This window comes from Leptonychotes weddellii, chromosome 7 (assembly GCF_054177405.1).
Source record: "Leptonychotes weddellii isolate Sample4059 chromosome 7, ASM5417740v2, whole genome shotgun sequence".
Lineage (NCBI taxonomy): Eukaryota > Metazoa > Chordata > Mammalia > Carnivora > Phocidae > Leptonychotes > Leptonychotes weddellii.
The window spans coordinates 38,348,418-38,370,232 of record NC_138375.1 but is presented as its reverse complement, the minus strand read 5'-3'; the positions used below and the strand labels follow the sequence as shown (position 1 = coordinate 38,370,232).

General features: G+C 43.7%; 1 protein-coding gene across 1 annotated transcript in view; it reads left to right on the top strand.

Moving 5' to 3' along the window:
- Nucleotides 1-6,871: 6,871 nt before the first annotated feature.
- Nucleotides 6,872-21,815, top strand: part of PDE6A (phosphodiesterase 6A) — a 57,480-nt gene continuing 42,536 nt past the window's right edge. Inside the window, exons 1-5 of the mRNA XM_081826172.1 lie at nt 6,872-7,393; nt 14,209-14,361; nt 15,106-15,195; nt 15,789-15,929; nt 20,984-21,058. Of these exons, the coding sequence (XP_081682298.1) occupies nt 6,920-7,393; nt 14,209-14,361; nt 15,106-15,195; nt 15,789-15,929; nt 20,984-21,058 (933 nt within the window). The 5' untranslated portion in view covers nt 6,872-6,919. The remainder of the gene's footprint in view (nt 7,394-14,208; nt 14,362-15,105; nt 15,196-15,788; nt 15,930-20,983; nt 21,059-21,815) is intronic.

Here is a 21,815-nt window from a genome sequence, read left to right as displayed (position 1 = left end):
ACAAACTTCTACCAGGCTCATCCATTGACCCATATTAGACCCTCAAAGTCAAACAAGGAGAACATCACAGACTAGCCAAGTTTCGGAGACAGATCAACAGGTAACCCAAGTAGTTGAATAAAGTTATTTAGTCAGCAGATGACTGGACAGTTAGGAACTGATAACAACTGTAGGTCAAGGGTAAGTACAAGTGAAACAAGGGAGTGAGCCAAGGTAAGTATAAACGAGGGTGGAAACCAACCAGACTGTTTCAGCAATTATAAGGATGGAGCCAAGGAACTGCCTTCTCTTTTGTGGCTTCACCTAGGACATGGGGTTTGGCAAGCCAGGAGAGGAAAGGCCTTCAACCAGGAAATGGAGACTAAGTCAACACTGGACACCAGTGACATGTGCTGAAGGGGGCTACTCAGTGCCGAATTTCTTACAGGGCCCCAATAGCACACGAATTACCCTGGCCTACCCCACTCTTTCCCGTGTCTCTCTTTCCTAGTCAGTCAGGATGTCTTCTACACTCTTCTTCTTGCTTCTATGCCCACTCCCTTCTTTTTACTCTCTCAACCCCCATCCTAGACTCGTTCCTTTCCTCTGGGAGGATTGCAACAGCTTCCCTACTGACTTGCTAGCCCCAGACTCATCTTCCTAATGCTGGTGTTTGAAACCTCTTTGCCAAGTCCTCAGCGTGCATATCTTCAATGACAAGGGAGTGCACTATCTTCAAGGTAATCCATCTCTGGACGTTATGACAACTAATGGGGGTTGGATAACTGCTATTAAATTGAACCCTATGAAATTGCTGTTTGTGCAGGACAAAAATAGTCAAATAGGGGCAATTTCATAGGGTTCAACTTAATATGCACTGGTTAATACATACCTTGGCACTGTACTATAAACTTTCTCAATCTCCACAACAGCCATGTAAAAGCATTCTAATTTTACAGATAAGCAAAGTGAGGTCCAGGAGAAATTGAATCATTTACACAAATAGTAAATGACAGGCCCAGGGGTCAGTCCCAGATCTGACTCCTGAGCTCCACCTCTTAAGCACTCTGGGTATTGCCTTCCTTTTCTTTTCTTTTTTAAAGATTTTATTTATTTTTTTGACAGAGAGAGACACAGTGAGAGAGGGAACACAAGCAGGGGGAGCGGGAGAGGGAGAAGCAGGCCTCCCGCGGAGGAGGGAGCTCGATGCGGGGCTCGATCCCAGGACCCTGGGATCATGACCTGAGCCGAAGGCAGACGCTCAACGACTGAGCCATCCAGGCGTCCCTGGGTATGGCCTTCTTATAATAACCTATACTTCTGTCCTACTAACTGGATCCTCTCTGAACAAACTGGCACACTCTCCACTCCCAACAGCCTTTCAGAGCTTCCTCTCAATGGAATATCCATGGTTCCTTCACTCTTGCTATGTACAAGAGGGATGAATGGTGGGGAGCCTGTGGAGACCTTTCACCCAGCACTGGAATTTGTGGCACGAATATGCCAACCATCCCCATTCAAGTAGGTCCTGAATTTCAGAGTCCTAGTCTCTCCAAAAAAGTGCCTCACAAAACACCTTTCCAGAAATGCCTCTTCTTGACCCAGTTGGTTCCTTGCTTTGTCCTATTTCGTTCCTTATTCCCCCCTTTTACCTCCAAACTCAGAGTCTTAAAATCACCTATGGACCCAGCAATTATACTCCTGAGTATATACCCAATAGAATTGAAAATATATGTCCCTATAAAGACTTGTGCGTGGATGTTCATAACAGCCACAAAGTGAAAATAACCCCAATGTCCATCAACTAATAAATAGATTTTAAAAAACCTAATAAATGGATAAACAAAATATGTATATATATATATATATATATATATGTGTGTGTGTGTGTGTGTGTGTGTATCTATACAGTGGAACATTATTTAGCCGTAAAGAGAAATGGAGTTCTGATACACGCTATACCATGGTTGAACCTTGAAAACATTAGGCTAAGTGAAAGTAGTTGGACACAAAGGGCCACATATTGTATAATTCCATTTATATAAAATGTCCAGAAGAGACAAACCATTAGAGAAAATAGCTTAGTGGTCACCAAGAGATGAGAAAGTAGATTAGCCATGGCATACCATAACAAATATACTAAAAACCACTGAATTGTACACTTTAAAATGGTGAATTTTTATGAATTATATCTCAATTTCAAAAAATTTTAAGTCACCTATGACGAGTCACCTAACCTTTCAAAACTTTTCACTTTCTTCCCCCATGAAATGTGGATCTTGGAGTAGAGATTATTCTAAGTAAATAGTTCCAGCTATTGTTTCAGAAGAATCCTCTAGCAAGGCTTGTGGTCAGGAATGGATCGATCAGCCATTCCTGGCCAGTCCTCCCTCACTCTGAGCCCATCTGGAGTCATGGATCCTGGAGTATTTGGGACACATTATTAGATGTTTTATGGATAGGGAAATCAACAAAACCTTGAGAGAAGACAGGACTTTTTCAAGGTCACAGAATGAATCAGTGGCATTCTGGGCCTAGAGTCCTGTTTTCTTCTTTCTAGTATGTGTTTCTTTTTTAGACTAGACTACAGAGAAAAATTTTTCCTAACCCTACTAATAGCCCCTGTTCCCAGTGAAAGAAACTTCAGATTTCCTTCCGCTGATATCTGAAATCAGGCCTACAAGCAAGTTAGGAGGTCACCTGCTGCAAATATAAGCTGATCTGTACCTACCCAACAATTAGAACTGAAATTTTTCAACAGGCTTGATTTCCTCATTCTGGCATACTGAAAAATGAGGTAAAAGTAGATTTCTTGCAGAACAGTTGCTTCCTAAGCCAGTTGCAACTAAGCCTAGTTGGTATATTATGAGAAAGCACCTCGGCTGGGCTTTTTTGGAGATTTTAAGAAAAAATAAAGTTTTACTTCTATCTTCAAAGAGCTTGAGTTTGATGAGAGAACAGATGTGCAGAAGTAATATAGCCTAGAATGTAGAAACTCCCATTGAAATGGAAGGAAACCAATAGCTTGTGGGTTCCAAATAGGAAAAGAGTTTAGTTGGGGCATCGAAGAATCCATGGAAGGAATGGCATTTGGACTGGGTGGAAGGGACAGGCAGAGGCACAGCAAGAATGAAGGTGCAAAAACCAGAAAGAATGAACATTTATTTTTTTGACAGAGAGAGAGACACAGTGAGAGAGAGAACACAAGCAAGGGGAGTGGGAGAGGGAGAACAGGCTTCCCGCTGAGCAGGGAGCTTGATGCGGGGCTTGATCCCAGGACCCTGGGATTATGACCTGAGCCGAAGGCAGACGCTTAACGACTGAGCCACCCAGGCGTCCCTGGGTATGGCTTTCTCATAATAACCTATACTTCTGTCCTCCTCCCTGGATCCTCTAGAGGGGAGCTTAGAGTTCTTGTTGAAAAATTGTGAAAAACACGGCAGAAAGAGTATTAGGGCCACATTCTGCGTTAATGCCAGGATTAAGAAAAATTGCTTACCTTCTGAGGGGAGGAGTGGGGGTAAGAACAGTCTCATATACTCTGGTATAGCCTTGGAGAGCAAAAGTAGCATTATTTATCCAAATGATTAGAGAGCTGTGAGCTCTTTGGCCCAGGATCGCACTTCTAGGTATTTTTACTAAGAAATATAATGATGTTCATTACAGCATTGTTTATAATACTAGAAAATTACAAACAACCTACATGTCTAACTGTAGAGCAGTGGTTCTCAACAGAGGTGGTTCTTTTTTTTTTTTTTTTAAAGATTTTATTTATTTATTTGAGAGAGAGAGAACGAGAGAGAGAGAGCACATGAGAGGGGGGAGGGTCAGAGGGCAAAGCAGACTCCCTGCCGAGCAGGGAGCCCGATGCGGGACTCGATCCAGGGACTCCAGGATCATGACCTGAGCCGAAGGCAGTCGCTTAACCAACTGAGCCACCCAGGCGCCCTCAACAGAGGTGGTTTTGACCCCAGGGGACATTTGGAAATGTCCAGATTCATTTTTGGTTGTCACAACTTGAAGAATTCTAGTCTAGTAGGTGGAGGCCAGGGATGTTGCTGAACATGCTACAATATATAAGACAGTCTCCATGACAAAGAGTTACTGGGCCCAAAATGTTGACAGTGTCAAGGTTGACAATATGTATGTATTCTTTATATTTATACCTAAATCTTTAAAATATATATTAAATCTTATAAATAATATATATTTTAATATTTTCCTGGAGAATATATATTTATATATTCCATATATTTAAAAATATCCAAAAAATATTGCAATGGTAATATCTGGGATTACATTTAATTTCAATATCTTTCCTTTGTGTCTTCTTGTCTTTTCTAAATTGTACTCAAGAATATATAGGGGTTTTTATTTTGTATGAGTCAGGGTTCTCTAGAGAATTGGCTCACGTGGTTATGGAGAAGTCCCACAATCTGCCGTCTGCAAACTGGAGAAGCAGGAAATCCACTGGTATAATTCAGTCTGCATCCAAAGGCCTGAGAACCAGGGGGCCAAAGGTGTAAGTCCTGGTCTGAATCTGAGGACCAGGGGTGCCAACATCCAAGGGCAGGAGAAGATGGGATGTCCCAGTTTAGGCAGAGGGCACATTCACCCTTCCTCCACCTTTCTATTCTAGTGAGGCCCTCTACTGATTGGATGAGGCCCACCTACGCTAATGAGGGTGATCTGCGTTATTTACCCTACTGATTCAAATGACAGTCTCTTATAAAAACACCCTCATAGACACACCAGGAAGTAATGTTTTACCAGCTATCTGCGTATCCCTTACCCTGTCAAGTTGGCATATGAAATTAACCATTCCAGACTTACAATTAAGACAATTATTTTACTGAGCATCAAGAATGTGCCAGGCAGCACTGCAAGGCCTAGGGAATCAGCCCTGGCAGGTCCCCACCTCATGCAACTCACAGTACAGATGTGAAGACAAACAACAGACAAAGAAACGAAAAACAAACAAGATCATTTCTAATAGTAATAAATGCAACAGAAGAAATAAATAGGATGATGTGACAGGCAGGACCTGGAGAGGGTACTACTCCGGATAAGGTGACAAGGGATTACTAGCTTGAGTTGCGACCTTGAGGCTGAGAAGGAGCTGGTGTGCAGAGAGCTGGGGAAGAGCATTCCAGACAGAGGGCTCACGTTATTTATGGTGAGAATGTAGAAATTCAGGTTGCTGCATGGCCTCCCAGGCCAAGGAGTCACCTGTGTGCACGGTGCTGATTGGGCACAATACTCTTAAGACTTTACGACACACTACAATAAAGGAAGTAATCTACTTTCCCTTGAAGTTCATTTGCAAATTTCAGGGTGCCAGCAACAGTCTATTAGCCTGCATTCCACAGTATTTACAACATAGAGACACCAGGCTTTCACAGGTATATTCACGGAAATGAAAAGTACATTTCATCAGAAAGAAAATGTTCTCCTCCCCTAGTGTACTAGAGGGTACTTCAGGGAAGATTCTGGTATTTCAAGATTCAAAAAGAGCCGATAGCAGCTACACTATGTGTGCATTTCTGACTGACAATCCAAAAAGATACAGATTGTATCCAGAAAAAACCACATTAAAGTGCCAAGAGAAAGATGGGGGCGGTGGGGGAGGGAGGTTTAAGGGAAACAGATTTTAAAAGCAAGCCTCTACAGAAAGGACAGAAACAAAAATGCTCCTTAAAGGTTACCTCTGAGTAGCAAGATTATGGGTGATTTTAATGATCTTTGTGTATTTTCTACAGTGAACATGTATTTTTGTCATAAAAGAAAAAATGTGAACAGTGTTGTTGTTGTTTTAAGATTTTTATTTATTTATTTGACAGAGAGAGACACAGCGAGAGAGGGAACACAAGCAGGGGGAGTGGGAGAGGGAGAAGCAGGCTTCCTGCCGAGCAGGGAGCCCGATGCGGGGCTCGAACCCTGAGCCGAAGGCAGACGCTTAAGGACTGAGCCACCCAGGCGCCCCAACGGTGTTATTTTTAGGAGGGCCGCTGGAATTCTAAAATTAAAGGGTCGTTGACTTTTTTTTTTTTTTTAATATTTCCTTTTTTTTTATTCATGAGAGACAGAGAGGCAGAGGGAGAAGCAGGCTCCCAAGGAGCAGAGAGCCCGATGCGGGACTCGATCCCAGGACCCTGGGATCATGACCTGAGCTGAAGGCAGACGCTTAACCATCTGAGCCACCCAGGCGCCTAAGGGTCGTTGACTTCTAAAGCTGGGAAAGACTTTGAGGCAGATTCTGAAATCGGGCCGGTAGGTGCCAGACCTGTAATGCACACAAGGAAGCAGGCTGAATGGTGAGCATGCGCGGTGAGGCCGTTCTGGGGAGGCCCTGGGAAAGGGGGCACAGAAGGGTGGGGGGAGGGGCTGGGAGCCGGGCAGGCAGTCCCTCTCAGCTCTAGCCATGCCTGCCAGGGAGGAAAGTGGGCCCAGAGTTGTTAGATCTTCCGATTCTCCAAGAGCAGCTGAACAAATCTCCTAAACAGCGTAGGTAGTCTTCTGTGTCAAACGTTGAAGAAAAACACACCTACAGTAGCGGGTCGTCCCTGCGCTGCCCGTTCGGCAGTCTCTGCTTGGGGATTGTTTTTAGTTTTGCCCACCTCCTGCTCTGTCTAGAAATCCCTTCTCAGCTCTCAGGCCAAGGTGAAAAGGAAACTCTCACCTTCTCCCATCTGGGGCCTGGCGGCATCTGGAACCTTCTGATCCTCATAATCCTTGCTCTCGGGGAATATTAATGATTTAATCTCCCGAGCTCTCTCCTTCCCCTCTGCAGCCATAGCGGCGAGATCCACAGGCCAGACCCATAGAAGCCCAGCTTGACACGAAACACCTCCCGACTCCGTCTTGCCACGAACTATAAACCTTCCCTGGGAAGGCCAGCTGGAGCTACTTCTCCACCGAAGTAGCCAGTGGGATTCCAGCCATGGGCGAGGTGACGGCGGAGCAGGTGGAGAAGTTCCTGGACTCGAATATCATGTTTGCCAAACAGTACTACAACCTCCGCTACCGGGCCAAGGTCATCTCAGACCTGCTGGGGGCCAAGGAGGCAGCCGTGGACTTCAGCAACTACCACTCGCTGAGCAGCGTGGAGGAGAGTGAAATCATCTTCGACCTCCTGCGGGACTTCCAGGAAAATCTGCAGACGGAGAGATGCATCTTCAACGTCATGAAGAAGCTGTGCTTCCTCCTGCGGGCAGACCGCATGAGCCTGTTCATGTACAGGGCCCGAAATGGCATCGCAGAGCTAGCCACCCGGCTCTTCAACGTCCACAAGGATGCTGTTCTTGAGGAATGCCTGGTGGTGCCCGACTCGGAGATTGTGTTCCCCCTGGACATGGGTGTGGTGGGTCACGTCGCGTACTCTAAAAAGGTCACCAACGTCCTCAACACAGAAGAGGTATCCTCTTACCCATAAGAATGGGGGGCAGGGAGGCATTATTCCTGGGGTCTTGGGGGGTGCAAGTGGGGTGGGGAGCTGCTGGCCATTAATACTGGGCTGGTCACAGTTTGGCACTTCTCTTAATTTATTTACTTATAACATTTTATTTGGGGAAAAAATCCAAACCTAACAGAAGGGTTTAAAAATAGTACAAACAACTATGTATCTTTCATCCAGATTCACCAGTTGTTCACTCCTTGCCACATTTGTTTTATCTCTCCATTTTTTCTGACCCATTTGGGAGTCAAGAGTAGACAATGTGTTGTGTATTTCCAGAACAAGGACATTTCTTATGTAGCCACCACTGTGGATACATATTCAGGAAATGTAGCATTGATGCAATACTATTACCTGATAAACAGTGCAGATTCAGTTTTTGCCATTCGCCTCAATTACACCCAGATAGCACTATCTCTTTAGTCCCCTCAAATCTGAAACAGTTCCTCAGCCTGTCTTGTTTTCCACGATGCTGAGGTTTTTGAAGAGAGCAGGCCAAATACTTTGCAGAAGTGTCCCTCCATTTGGGCTTTGTCTGTGTCTTCATGATTAGATTCAGGTCGTGCGTTTCTATCAGGAGTATCCTAGAGGTGATGGTGTGTTTATCTTTGTGCATTACATCAGAAGATAGATGATGGCGGTGTGTTTCATTACTGGAAATGTTAATAGGACCACTTGGTTAAGCGCTTGGCTCTTGTTTCTGAGTCCAGCTTTCCATGGGATTCTACTGGCAGCTCTGATAAAGACCTCTTTGATCACCAGGACAAAACACTTCATACAGATCCCCCCAAGGCTCTCTGCCCCTGGGGCCAACTCCTGGTTATCCTTTGGATCTCAACTTATAGGTCACTTCTTCCGGGAGGCCCTCCCAGATCCCTCTGTCACAGTTTCCTTCCTAAAACCATTTATCATAATAAGCCTGGGGGCCAGGGACCATGCCTGCCTTATTCTCCACTTTATCCTAGCAAATGTGTGGCACAAAGCAGAAGCTCTGTCAATACTCGGCATAAAAGACTCACCATCAGGTAATTATACTCAATTCCTTTAACCCCGTCTTGCCCAAAAGAATGTTTGCCCCATGATAGCAGGGCCCAAGCCTGGTCAGCAGCACTGACCAAACCAGGAGCCTGTGTTCAGGCATTTCCAAGATGCAGCCTGGACGTTTTGTGACTATGCTCGCCTTACCTCTGGCCTTATTTCAGATTAAGAGTCATAAGGTTAAAAGGGGAGAGAGGAGGCTCCAGAAATTATCTCATCCATCTGCCTTATTTAATGGCTGAGGAGCCTAGAGTCAGGAGAGCTCGAGAAGGGGCTTGCCCAAAGTGACCAAGGAATTAGGGCAAGGCCAGGACTTCCAAACCACAAACGCAGGAACTTGAACGGATTGTCTTTTTGACTTGGGTTCCTTGGCAAGATAAGAAGCACAGACTTCGACCTCTGTGGGAGATGGTTTTCTCTAAATCCACTGGGTTGGATCTCCCATGGGGCTCATCTTTCCCTGTTTCCCCTTGGACATCCAAGGGTAGGAGGATGGTTGTGCATTCAGGGGGCTTTCAACTAGACTGGAGTCTGTTCTCCCTTCAACTCTCTCTAGACTTTAATTGTAGCCCACATGGATCGCCACAGTCTTATAACGTAACAGATTATCCCTGTTTCACAGATGGTGAAACTAAAACCCAGAAAGGTTAATAACTTGCTCAGAGCCACTCTAACAGAAAGTGACAGAGCAGGTATTTGAACCCAGGCACTCTGGCCTTGTGCCCACACTTTTCACTGCTCTGTTATTCTGTACTTCTGCCTTATCTACAAAATGAGGGCATTGGACTGGATGCTGTTTCCTAGTGGTCATTCCAAATCATATAGCAGAGAATGAAGAGGTTAAGCTTTGAGGTCACATCTGGGTGTGTATCATGACTCTGTGACTTTCTAAGAATAGTGCCTTGGTGTATTGTTGAGTCTGCCTGGGCTCACTTCCTAATTTATAAAATGGGGTGAGAATACCTACTGCACAGTGTTGTTGTAGGATCAAAGGAGCAAATTATTTCCCGTCTAGCAAGGTTCTTGGCACATTGTAGTGACTGCTATTGGCCGCTCCCACTCCTTGTTGTTATTATTACTCTTCTGTTGTTAAGGATCTTTTCTAAGGGATGGCTGCTGTACCAGGTCAGTGTAGGATTTGGAGAAGAATCCAGTCCTGCCCTTCTGGAGCTTTCAGTTTAGAATTTGTTGGTGGGAAAAACAAAAGAGAGGTGCTAAGAGTTTCTCTCGATCCTGGTGTTGAGGGACTGAGGATGTAGGCAGGTGCTCTGATGCTGACGTATCCTGGTCTAAGAGTTTGCTGAGCCTCTATGCTAAGGGAACGCCTGCTATTTCCTGCTCAAACCCAAAGTTCACTCTGGAAGGAATGCCTGAGCTTCCCTGGAAGCTTTCAAGCCTGGGTCAGTCTCTCTGGCTGGTGACTCAGGCCAGGGTGAAGTTCGTCCAGGCCAGCAAGCCCTGGTAATCAGCATCTGCCTGTGTTTGCCTTTCCTTGAGGAATCTTGCTCTACTTGGGACTCTGGATAGTGACTGGAGGCTGGGGGAAGGACGAGGAAGATGGTATAGACTGAGGTCTGGGTTGACCCTGCACCATCAACAAGTGATAGCCTTCAGCACCCTCAAAACACTTGGGCCATGGTTACAGTCACTGGATTTTTGAAATGTGAAACCATGAATGAAGAAGTTTCCCAGGGTTGAAATATAACTCCCCATGTCCTAGCAAATTCCTGCTCAACCTTGGGATCGCCTCAGGGAGACTTGCCATTAGGAGCCAGGATTCCCAGTAAAATTTAAACTTTAGGTAAACAAAGAACAATATTTTAGTATAAGTATGTCCCGTGCAATATTTAGGATATACTTGTACTTTAAAAAGTATGTATTTACTTGGAATTCAAGTTTAACTAGGCGTCTTGTGTTTATTTGCTAAATCTGGCAACCCTACTAGCCCTTCAATATTTGTGTGTGTTTTATTCTTTATCCTTTCTCCTTAGGAAGCCCACAAAGCCTGCCTGTTCCTGTCTGGTTTATTCACCTGGGACAGAGTGGGTCCTCATTACAGATTATTGCATGAATTAATAAATGATGACCCTTGCCAGTTGGCTGTGATATTGTGATTTATAAAAAGAAATATTTATTTGGTCTTTGTCCTGGTTCCTGACACAGAACTCTTAAGACTCTTACCATTTCCTAAGTGATAGGAGCATCTGACACAGAGCTGCTAAATTCTTTGGAATTTCCTGTCTGGTAGATGGTTTTTTGTTCTTGTGAGATGACTTTTGGTGGGCTCCTCGATGGAGCCAATCACCAGAAAGATGAAGCCATGATTAGAAACTTGGAACTTTCAGCCCACCTCCCCATTCTCTGACAACAGGAGATGGGCTGGAAATAGAGCTAGTAATCAATCATGCAGATGTGATGAAGGCTCCATAAAAATCCCCAAAGGACAGGGTTCAGAGAGTTTCTGGGTTGGTGAGCACAGGCACGTAACAGGAGGGTGGCACACCTCAACTCTAGGGGCTGGAAGTGCCTGCTCTCAAGACCCTTTTGGATCTCACCCTATGTATCTCTTCACATGACAGTTTATCTTTTATTATGTCCTTTAACATACAATAAACCTATAAATGTAAGCATTTCCCTGAGTTCTGTTAGCTGTTCTGGCCAATTATTGAACCCAAGGAGGGGGGTCTTGGGATCCTGCTCTAGCCAGCCTGTCAGAAGTATAGGTGACCAACCTGGACTTGTGATTGGCATCTGAAGTGGGGACAGTCTTGTGGGATTGAACTCTTACCTGCAGGGTCTGACGCTGACTCTCGACAGATGGTGTCAGAACTCAACTGAACTGTTGGATGGTCAGCTGGTGTCAGAGAAGTGGTCAGTGTGGGAGAGACACCTAATATCTGGTGTCAGAGTGACGTGAGTGTGTTACTAGTGTGAGAGGAAAGGAGAACAGGGAGTTTTTCCAACACATGACAATTCCCATTTCTGAAGACTGAACCTGAGAGCACATTTCCAGAGACTCTCACAGCTGTTGTCCTTCCCTGTACGTGAGACCCGGAACCTAGCATGCTAGCCTGGAAGGAAGCCTCAAGGAGGACTCGGTCCAACACTCTGATTTTACCAAAGGGCAAACTGAGGCTCGGAGAATCTTCAACTACTGATAATATACTGATTGACCCCCTGAAGCCTCAGAGAACAAGTCCCTCCCTCCCATTCACCCATCCTGTGGGGACATCCTTCACATTATGATTTGAATTGTGGGTTCATGTTTTACATGATGTTCCCACTATCCTGTGAGAACCCAGTGAGGACAGCCTCTTCCTTCTTATTGGTCTTGGCATATCCAGTGCTTTTCACAGAGCCTGTGTTCAGTAAATATGAATGAATCAATGAATCAATCAATCAATCAATCAGTGTATCAGTATATAAACCAGTGAATGAATGGCTGTCCCACTTGTCAGCAAGGGAGTTGTCTACAGAAGAGGGAAGGTTCTATGTGACAGGGCTGATGTGAGAGTTAATGAGATAACAGATTAAGTCATCAGGCTCGGGGCTGCGTATATCATTATTGTTCCATAAACAGTAAATCTCACCATGGGACACAGCGGAGCTTGACACCATGAAGGTTTGAAAAGAGGAACTGGGATTTCCAAGAATGAGAAGCTGTCTTACATTGCATTGGAATAGAATCTAACCTGTTCACAGTGGCCTCCGAGGCTCAGCCAGATGGGGCTCCTGCCCACCTGTTGGACTTCCTTGCCCTCCACTCTCCCTCTCCCTCACTCTGCTTCAGCTACACTGGTCTTTCTGTTTCTCAGATGGGCCAACTTACTGCCCCCTCCTGGCCTTTGCACTCGCTGTGCTCCCTGCTTAGAATGCGTTCCACCCACCTGGCTCCCCTGAAACTTCAGCTCTCAGCATCACCTCTACAGAGAAGCCTCCCTTGTTCACTGCTGCAGCCTCAGGGTCTAGAACAGTGCCTGGCATAAGGCTCTCCATGAATGCTCACTGGATGAATGAATGACTCTGGGCTTTCCCTAAGTGGGGCATCTGATTCCCAGGACTTTAAAATAAACAGTTTGAGCTAAATGGCTTCTAAGGCCCCCCTGCTTCTGATAACCTGAGGTTCTGTGACATGGCTGTGTAGAATACTTTCTATGCTGAAAGTATGAGGATGGCAATGATTGTGCGAACACCAGTCAGCTGGCAGCTGTATTATTTGTGAGACAGTTCTGGGGCTTCTCAGTGGAAAAGAGGGTTCTGGTGGATTTAGTAACATCTGTTTCAGAGGCAGGTAAGGCCCAAGTATTGTCTTCCTTGATAGAAGTGAATATTGCAAGACAGAACGGCTTAATGAAATGAATCCAAGCATGCCCCACCCAGGCCTGGGTTTAGGGATTTATCAGTGTCCTTAGAGAATGACATAGAAACGCTTCATGACTAATGCCTCTTCAGAGATTTTGCTTAATCCTCAGATGCTAGTTCAAGTAGAGCTCTACAGGCTTCTCTTAATTCCTGTACCCTTCACCTGGTTTGTGACACCTTCACTGACAACAGTGTTGTTGCCTGTCTAATCCCACCCTGACTAGAAGAAATCCATAGATTCGGAGCATCGTGCTCTGCATTTCTCTATCGTGGGAAAGGTTCTGCACACTCAATTCTAGAAAAGCTGTGTGAATCGCCTCTATGAAATACACTTCCTTTCTCAGAACAGCATGAACTGTGCATATCTGGGCTGGCTTGTGTCCCAAGCAATGCCGATGGTTGGGAAAACTCATAGTGCTACCAAGAAACAGAAAGGTGGATTCTTTCGGATTTAAGACAACAATTCAGGCTCTGTCTCCTCTTTCTGCCCTGGGCTGGCCTCCCAGGCTGCTTTAGGGGTGGGGTGCCGGGATGTGTACTCCTCTGTACTCCCACAGCTTTGAGCCGAGCCTTAGGTCCTGTATTACTATTATTGATTTGTCTATGAGTTGGCCTGAGCCTTAGTCTCCCTTGTATCCCTAGCACTCAGCGTAAGGCCTGACACACAACGGGGCTTCCATTAAGACCTGTGAAAGAGGGATATCCATTGGACTGATTGTGTGGTGCTAGAACCGAATTGCTCAAAAAGCTGGAAGTACCAAGTTCTTTTGTTGGATGACCTGAACTCAGGTCTAACCTTACCAAGGCTTCCCTTAAAGGCAGCAGAGCTGAGGGCAGGTTCTGGAGTCATACATACACACACACACACACACATACACGTAGCAAGTCACATTAACATTCTGGAGTCTCAGTTTCCCTTTGCAGAGAATGGACTACCAGCAGTCCCCATCTCATAGGATTAAAGTGAGCTGATATAAGTAAAGCACCACACGTGAAACCTGCTAGCAATTGTGATTATTATACTCACTAAAGTCTTTTCTTCACTTGTTTCTATTTCTAAACCCCCTCCCCATTCAAAGTCAGCCCCCCCATCCTCAGGCCCCCACAGAGCTTTGCTTGCATCTCCTCCACAGTCCTTGGTAAATTGTAAATCAGACTTTCTCCTCCTGGATTTTGGAGGCTTCCAGGGCAGAAATCACCCCTGATTGCATTGCCCTTGCTGAATGGAAGTCCATGGAAATGACTTCATTCTCTTTTCAAAAGATAATAGCGTGTCCCCTCCTCCCACCTCCTACCAGGGGCACATGGGGCTCTGGGCTGTTTTACTATCTTTGCTCTTCCTCTGCTCACCCATGCCTGTCTCTGCCTTCCTTCAGGATGAGCATTTCTGTGATTTCGTGGACACCCTCACAGAGTACCAGACCAAGAACATCTTGGCTTCCCCCATAATGAATGGGAAGGATGTGGTGGCCATAATCATGGCTGTGAATAAAGTGGACGGGCCCCACTTCACCAAGACAGATGAGGAGGTAAGAATGCTTTAGAAACTGCTGGGGTGGTCATGCCAGCAGGTGTCCCAGCTCAAGAAGTCCCCTGAACCTTGTTACTTGGTCTGGCCTTGACTTCCCCATCTGTAAGATAAGGGTATTAGTGTGATGCTCTCTGAGGGAGACAGGACAGGGTAATGGTTAGGATGTGGGGCTCTGGAGCCAGGAGTACAGGGATAATTGTCCTGGCTCTGCTAATACCTAAATGTTTGACTTGGGAAAGTTACATAATTTCTTTAAACCTCAGGGGTTTTTTGTTTGTTTGTTTGTTTTTGTTTTTGTTTTAAGTAGGCTCCACACCCAACGTGGGGCTGGAACTCAGGACCCTCAGATCAAGAGTCAGATGCTCTACCAACTGAGCCAGCCAGGCACCTCTAAGCCTCAGTTTTCTTATCTGTAAAATGGGCCTAATTTTACAGTATCCATCTCTCAGGGTACTTGTGATGATCAGATAAGATAACATACCTAAATGACTTATCACAGGGACTGCAAACTCAATAAATAGTAGCAATTTTTCATTAATACGTCCTATAAACATTGACATTCTACATTCTATGAGTTTTACACTCTTACAATGCACTATTTTATGAGTCAGCATTCCATGATCCATCTGCTCAAATCGCCTCTGCTGCTTTTAAAATATTCAAATATTTGCTGATGGCAGAAGTGGCCAGAGGAGGGATTTCTCCTTCTCATCTATTTCCCCTCATGCTGTTTGATTTCTAGATTCTTCTCAAGTACCTCAATTTTGCAAATCTAATCATGAAGGTATACCACCTGAGTTACCTGCACAACTGTGAGACTCGGCGTGGCCAGGTAAGGGGCTTGGCTCAAGGGAATGGACTGGGCATGTCTTTTTATTGATGCATTGATGTAGTCAGGTTGGAAAGGCAGTGGTTGATAAAAGTGTCTGGGAACCATCATGAAGTCTCTGCCCAGCATCCCAGTGTTAATGAGGTAGCCATGTTTGTAAAGCTGTATCCCAGAGGGATTATATGCACAGTTTTCAAGTCAGGCAATTTAGATTAAGTTGTTTACCAACATTAAGTCATTTACCAACTCTAAGACCCTGGGCAAATCACTTCCTCTATCTGAGCCTCAGTGTCCCCCATTTGAAAAGTGAGGCTATTATTGATTGGTTCCACCCTCAAAAAAATTATTGTCAATAGCAAATGAGATAATGCACTTGTGTTCAATGTTCGTTATTATTATTCTTGTTAACAATTTATGAAATGAAAGAAATAGAAAGAGTTGGACCCAATATAAGCTGGTCAGTTACTTCAGCTCTCTGGGGCCTCAGTTTCTCCATCTGTAAAATGGGGATAATTATCCTGTCTCTGTCTCTGGGTTATTGTGAGCCGCTGCTTTGTGCCTTAGAAACTTTGACTCTGTTTTTGTGTTTTGTTAAGATACTGCTGTGGTCTGGGAGCAAAGTCTTTGAAGAGCTTACGGACATCGAGAGGCAGTTCCACAAAGCCCTATACACGGTCCGAGCCTTCCTCAACTGTGACAGATATTCTGTGGGGCTCTTAGACATGACCAAGCAGAAGGTAAGAAGGCTTCAGAAACAGACCTCTCCAAGAACAGGTTAAACATACAGTGGAACCCGGACTTGTGTCGCACATTCAGTTCACAGGGAAGAGGCAGGGAGGATGTGGCTGGTTGCGAAAGGTCTTCACAGGTCTTTCATACTGAAGAGTGGAGTACCAACCTTTAAAGGGGAAAAGTCGACCTAGGGCACAAGTGAGTGAAAACAACCTGGTCTTCCCTGGTCCGTGGGAAAAGAAAAAAGCATATGTGAGAAGGCTTGATGAGGTGGTGAAGGTGAGTGATAAAGAGGTTCTATGTAGGGTGCAAGCCAGAAAGAAGAAAGTTGCCAAAACTTCAGGAATTCTCAGAAAATGCACTCAAAGGTGGGCATAAACCTTCCTCACGGTCTGTCAAGCCCACGGCCCATCTGAGCAGTTAAAGTGGAGGCAGATGTTTGGATCTGGTCCCTTTGGATGCTCAGGGGGCAGATCTGCAGAGGCAAAGGACACACAGACAAATACAGCCCCCTGCAGTATTTTTCAGCCAGGTTTTCCCCAACCAATTCCCCCCATTTTTCTTTCTCTACCTGTCTCCGCTTCCTGCAACTAATCATTTTCTGCCTTGGAATAGAGTTCTAGAGTTATCTAGATTTGTGATTTCTTACCCCAAAGAGCCAAGATCCAGGATTCCTGTCAGTTTCATTTTGTAGGGTCTTGTGCTGCTGAGTGTGGTGCACTGACCAATGCAGACCCTCCAAATATTTGGTTTAATGATTAAAGAATTGCAGAATCTGGAGTTGGAAAAGACCTTGGGTCTAGTCCAGAGGCTCCTAGACTTGAATCAGAATCTTCTGAGGAACTGTTTAATAGACGTTAGACCATATTTCCTGATAGTCGCTTTTTTTTTACTTAATGTTTTGTGAACAGCTCTCCACATCAGTACACGTGGATTCTTTTTAATAAGCCTTTGTGTTGAAATAGAACATATACACAGAGGCAAGCACTAATTGCAAGTGAATAGGTCAATGATTTGTACAGCGTGAACATCCCCATGTAACTACCACCAAGATTAAGAGATAGAACAGTACTAACACCTCAGGAGCCCCTTGCTTACCCCTTTCCGTTAACTTCCATACCCTCCTCCCTGAAGGGGGAAGTTCATTAAAGAAGTCCCAGGTGGGCTGTAGGCTTGACAAACATGGGGAAGGTTTCTGCCCACCTTCGAGAGCATTTTCTGAGAATTCCCTGAAGTTGGCAACTTTCTTCTTTCCGGCTTTCACCCTACATAGAGCTTCTTTAGCACTCACCTTTAACGCCATGTTAGTTTTGCCTATTTTTGAAGTTCCTATAAACAAAATCATACAAATATATACTCTTTTGTATCTAGCTCCTTTTGCTCAACATTTTGGTTGTAAGATCCGTCTTTATTGCTTCACATAGCGTTCATTCATTCATCTTCATTCTTGTGGAATGTTCCATTATATAAATAATCCTCAAAGTATTTATTCATTCTACTGTTGATGGGCATTTGAGTTTTAAGGTTTGGGTTATTATGAATATTGCTATTACAAATATTATAGTACATATCTTGTGATACACAGCTGTACCCATTTCTGTTAGATGTTTACCTAGGAGTAGAATTTCTGGGTATTGGTTTTAATAGATATTGCCCATCTGATTTTCAAAATGATTTTACACTCCCACTAGCAATGTATGAGGGTTTCCTTACAATACTTGGTATTGCCAGTCTTGTTAATCTTAGCCATACAGGTGGGCATGTGGTGATATCTCACTGGGTATTAACATGAATTCCCCTAATGACTGATGAAGTTGAACATTTTTTCTCATTTATTGACCATGCGGATATCTTCAAAAGAAGTACCTATTCAAGTCTCTTCTCCATTTTTAAAAAATCTTTTGTCTTTTTAAATCTTAGGATTTAAAAAAAATAAATCTTAGGATTTGTAGGCATTCTTTATATATTCTAGATATGGGTTCCTTGTGGAATACACACATTGCAAATACCTTCTCCCACTCTGTGCATTCATTCTCTTAATAGTATGTTTCAGTGAATGTAAATTCTGAATTATAAGGTAGTTCAATTTATTGATTTTTTTTAATGGTTATTGATTTTTGTGCCCTATTTAAGAAATCTTTGCTGGCCCCAAGGTATTAAAGATATTCATCTATGTTAACTCGAAAATTTCATTGTTTTAACTTTCACATGTAGCTCTATAATCTACCTGGAATTTTTTAAATGTACAGTGTGAGGTAGGGTTAATATTAACTTTTTTCCATATGGATAGCCAATTGACCCAGCACCATTTACCGAAAAGACCATTCTTTCTCCACTGTCCTATTGAAAATATCATCTTTCCCTAACATACCTCTATCATCAAGTGTCCGTATATATTGGACACTCGAGTTTGGGATTTTGTTTAAGAAGGACTTCCCCAGCCTTAATATGATGAAGATAATCTGAAATAATCTGATGTGTTCTGATTTTAATCTTTCATTCATCTTGAAATTATGAATGTGTATGGTTTGAGGTAGGGATAAATTTTATCCCTCACTCATTTTTCTCCAGTTAAAGAATAGTCTATCCTTTCTTCACTGTTTTAAAATGCCACCATTTAGATAGGCTATTTTATCATATACCAGATTTCCATATACTCATGGGTCAATTTTTCTGATTTTTGCTTTTAATATAGTTCTTTATGTGATTTTGGTGCAGGTGGGCTATCTACTGATGTTAGGGAACCTCTGATTCTAGTGCAGATGTCCATTTGACTTTTGCATACTTCTGAACCAAATATTTTGCCAAATATCACCAAGTCCAGGAATAAGTCCTTTGACACACCTTCAGGAAGTAGCAAATGAATGAATTCATACAAATGAATGGTTCTTTCGTAATCAAAAGAATTTCCGGGGCGCCTGGGTGGCTCAGTCGGTTAAGCGACTGCCTTCGGCTCAGGTCATGATCCTGGAGTCCCGGGATCGGGTCCCGCGTCGGGCTCCCTGCTCCCCGGGGAGTCTGCTTCTCCCTCTGACCCTCCCCCCTCTCCTGCTCTCTGTCTCTCATTCTCTCTCGCAAATAAATAAATAAAATCTTTAAAAAAAAAAAAAAAAGGAATTTCTGAGTAGTTGAATTCAAAAAGTGCCCAGTTCACACCTTAAAGAATTTGACCTCAGGTGCAGGCTGCTGTGTGTTGTTGTATTCTGCTCTATTTCTTCTGAACTCTCTCTCAAAAAGGAAAGTCACATTTAAACAAGAATATTCTGCCTAGTCATCCCCAAAAGATGGAACAATCTAGCAGTTAGAAATGGGCTGGTCTGCACACAATCATTCTAACGACCTGCCAGGTAGGTCCAAGGTAGGCAGAGCTCTTATCTGAGCTATTGACATGAAAGAAGTCAATAAAACCACTGAATTGTACATTTTAACTGGGTGAATTATATGGCACATGAATTACCTGTCAATAAAGATGCTTAAAAATAGAAGAAAGAAGAAAGAGAAAGATTGAGAGCGAGCAAGGCAAGCATAAATATGCCCCACTTTCCACCCAGCCCACTGCTTCTCTCTGGGACAATCTTCAAAGCCACTCAGTGTTTGACACAGGGTGTCAGCCCAATGTATTTGTCTTTCTTCTGGGCTCCTCTAACATTTGTGTTCTTTTTCCATTACTGTTTGGTTCTTACCCTGTCTTACCCTACCTAACTATAGTTACTTGAGTTGTCTCCTCCAAGAGACAGCAAGATCCCCCAGGGTGTGAACTCTGCCTTATTCGTCTCTGTATATCTAGCAGCAAACATGTTGTGGGGCTCAGGTAGTCTCCCTATGCACATTTTTCCCCAGAACTGAATTTCTTCCTGTTGTGTAGTCAAGACAAAGAGTCCAACTGCACAGAAGCTTGAGGACATGGAGTTTGAATTTCATGTGGACTTTCTTCTGCTTGTGCTCTACATGTTGGAATGGGTAACCCAACCAAATGAGAAAGAGGCCAAGAGCAGAAGTTAGCATCCTACCCACAGTGACCCAGCACGAATGGATCACTATCCCTAAATAGCAACAGATGAATGAACAGAGAGGGCAATGAAGCATGGAGGCCTCTTCTGTCAGGCCCAGGAAAACCAGTAGACAAGTGGCAGGGAAGAGCTCGTGCGGTGTCCCAGTGAATTTCTTCTTCTGAGGCTGTGTGCCCATACAATGCCTTAGCTGGCCCTTTCTCTTTCCTGCCTGTATCTTTAAAAGTTGTCTCAAGGGTGTCATCCTTTCTTGTTGGAGCCCAGATGTGGGTCTATATGTCCATATTTGGCACCATCATTTTTTCTTTCTTATTTAGGCAAGGTATTTTTTTCCCTGATTCCAAAAGCGATTAATTTTATTACAAAAAATTGCTAAATAGAGTCTCACTGCAATTACCCAGAGAAAACCAGTTTTTGATACTTTGTTGTGAATTCTTTGAGAGCATTTTCTGTGTATAGTTAAGCATTGGGGTTCTGTGATCTATATTTTTTGTCACCTCACATTTCTCACTCATCAGTGCGACAAGGGCTTCTTTTTAACCAACATATAGACGTCTGTAGCATTACTGTTAATAGATAGACCATAATTGTCTAATATGTCCCCTCTTAGTTGGACACTTAGGTTGTGCCTAACTTTTCACTATTATAAATGATGCTGCAGAGAACATCGTTTTAGCTAAACCTTCTGTCACATGCTTAGCATGTCCTTAAGGTCAATTTCTTAGACATAGAGAGCCCAGTTTCCTTCTCATGTCCCCTCCCACAGTGTGGGGAGCATGAGGGTTTTCCACCTCAGCTCCTATTTGTTGCTGAATGATTAGACAGGCTTAGTTCATCAATATCTTGAAGCACAGACATGATCAACATCCTCTAACAACATCCTCTAATGCTAATGAACTTTGCCTCCCTTCCAAGCTTAGTTTTCAGTGAGTTCTTCCTACCTTCCAAATTTCAGTGATAGGTCACTCATATAGGTGGGTCTTCTTTTCTTAATCTCCTTTCTTTGACCTATTTTCAAGACATGTAATTATTGTCTTTCTCATTCCTAGGAATTTTTTGATGTCTGGCCAGTCCTGATGGGGGAGGCTCCACCCTATTCTGGTCCCAGGACTCCGGATGGAAGGGTAGGTCTCTCTCTGGCTTGTATGATCTAATGTTTATTGGAATGCACATGTAAGGCCCTGTAGACCTTGCTGACATTTCTTTTTCACTTAGATATTTATCTTCTCTGGGTTGGGTCATTTCCCTTGAAGGTCCGGTAATTGTTCATAATTGCCGTGCCTTGTAATTTGCAAGGTATTTTTAATATCTTGATAGAGTTTCAGAGTAATGTGGTGGGATTGACTAAAGAAGAATTAATATTCTCATTCCACAGATAAGAAAAGAGCCCCAGAAAGGTCAAAGCTATCTGCTCAAAGATTCACCCAGCAAATGTTTAGAATTGCAGGCAATTAGAGCTAGAAATAACCTTAATATTTAATTGTATAAATTGATAGCCAGAAGGTCAATTCCAGCCAATAGATAAACCTATTTGGCTGCATACATTTAAAATTGTTTCTTTTTAAATTTTTTTTTTTAATTTGTAGCTTAACATTAAAAAATCAAGATATTTCCCATAAATATCTAGATTCTCAGTTTCTTTTTTAAAAGTGGAAGATCAGTCGAAACTGGACCCACAGTCCCACAGGGTAAATTTTTTTTTTAAGATTTTATTTTTAAGTAATCCCTACACCCAATGGGAGGCTTAAACTCACAACCCCAAGATCAAGAGTCACACAGTCTGCCGATTGAGCCAGCCAGGTGCTCCAACAGAATAAATTTGGTGGGAGCGGAGTGGCAGGTACCTTCTTAGAACCTGGTCTGAGCTCTCTCGTTTGCCAA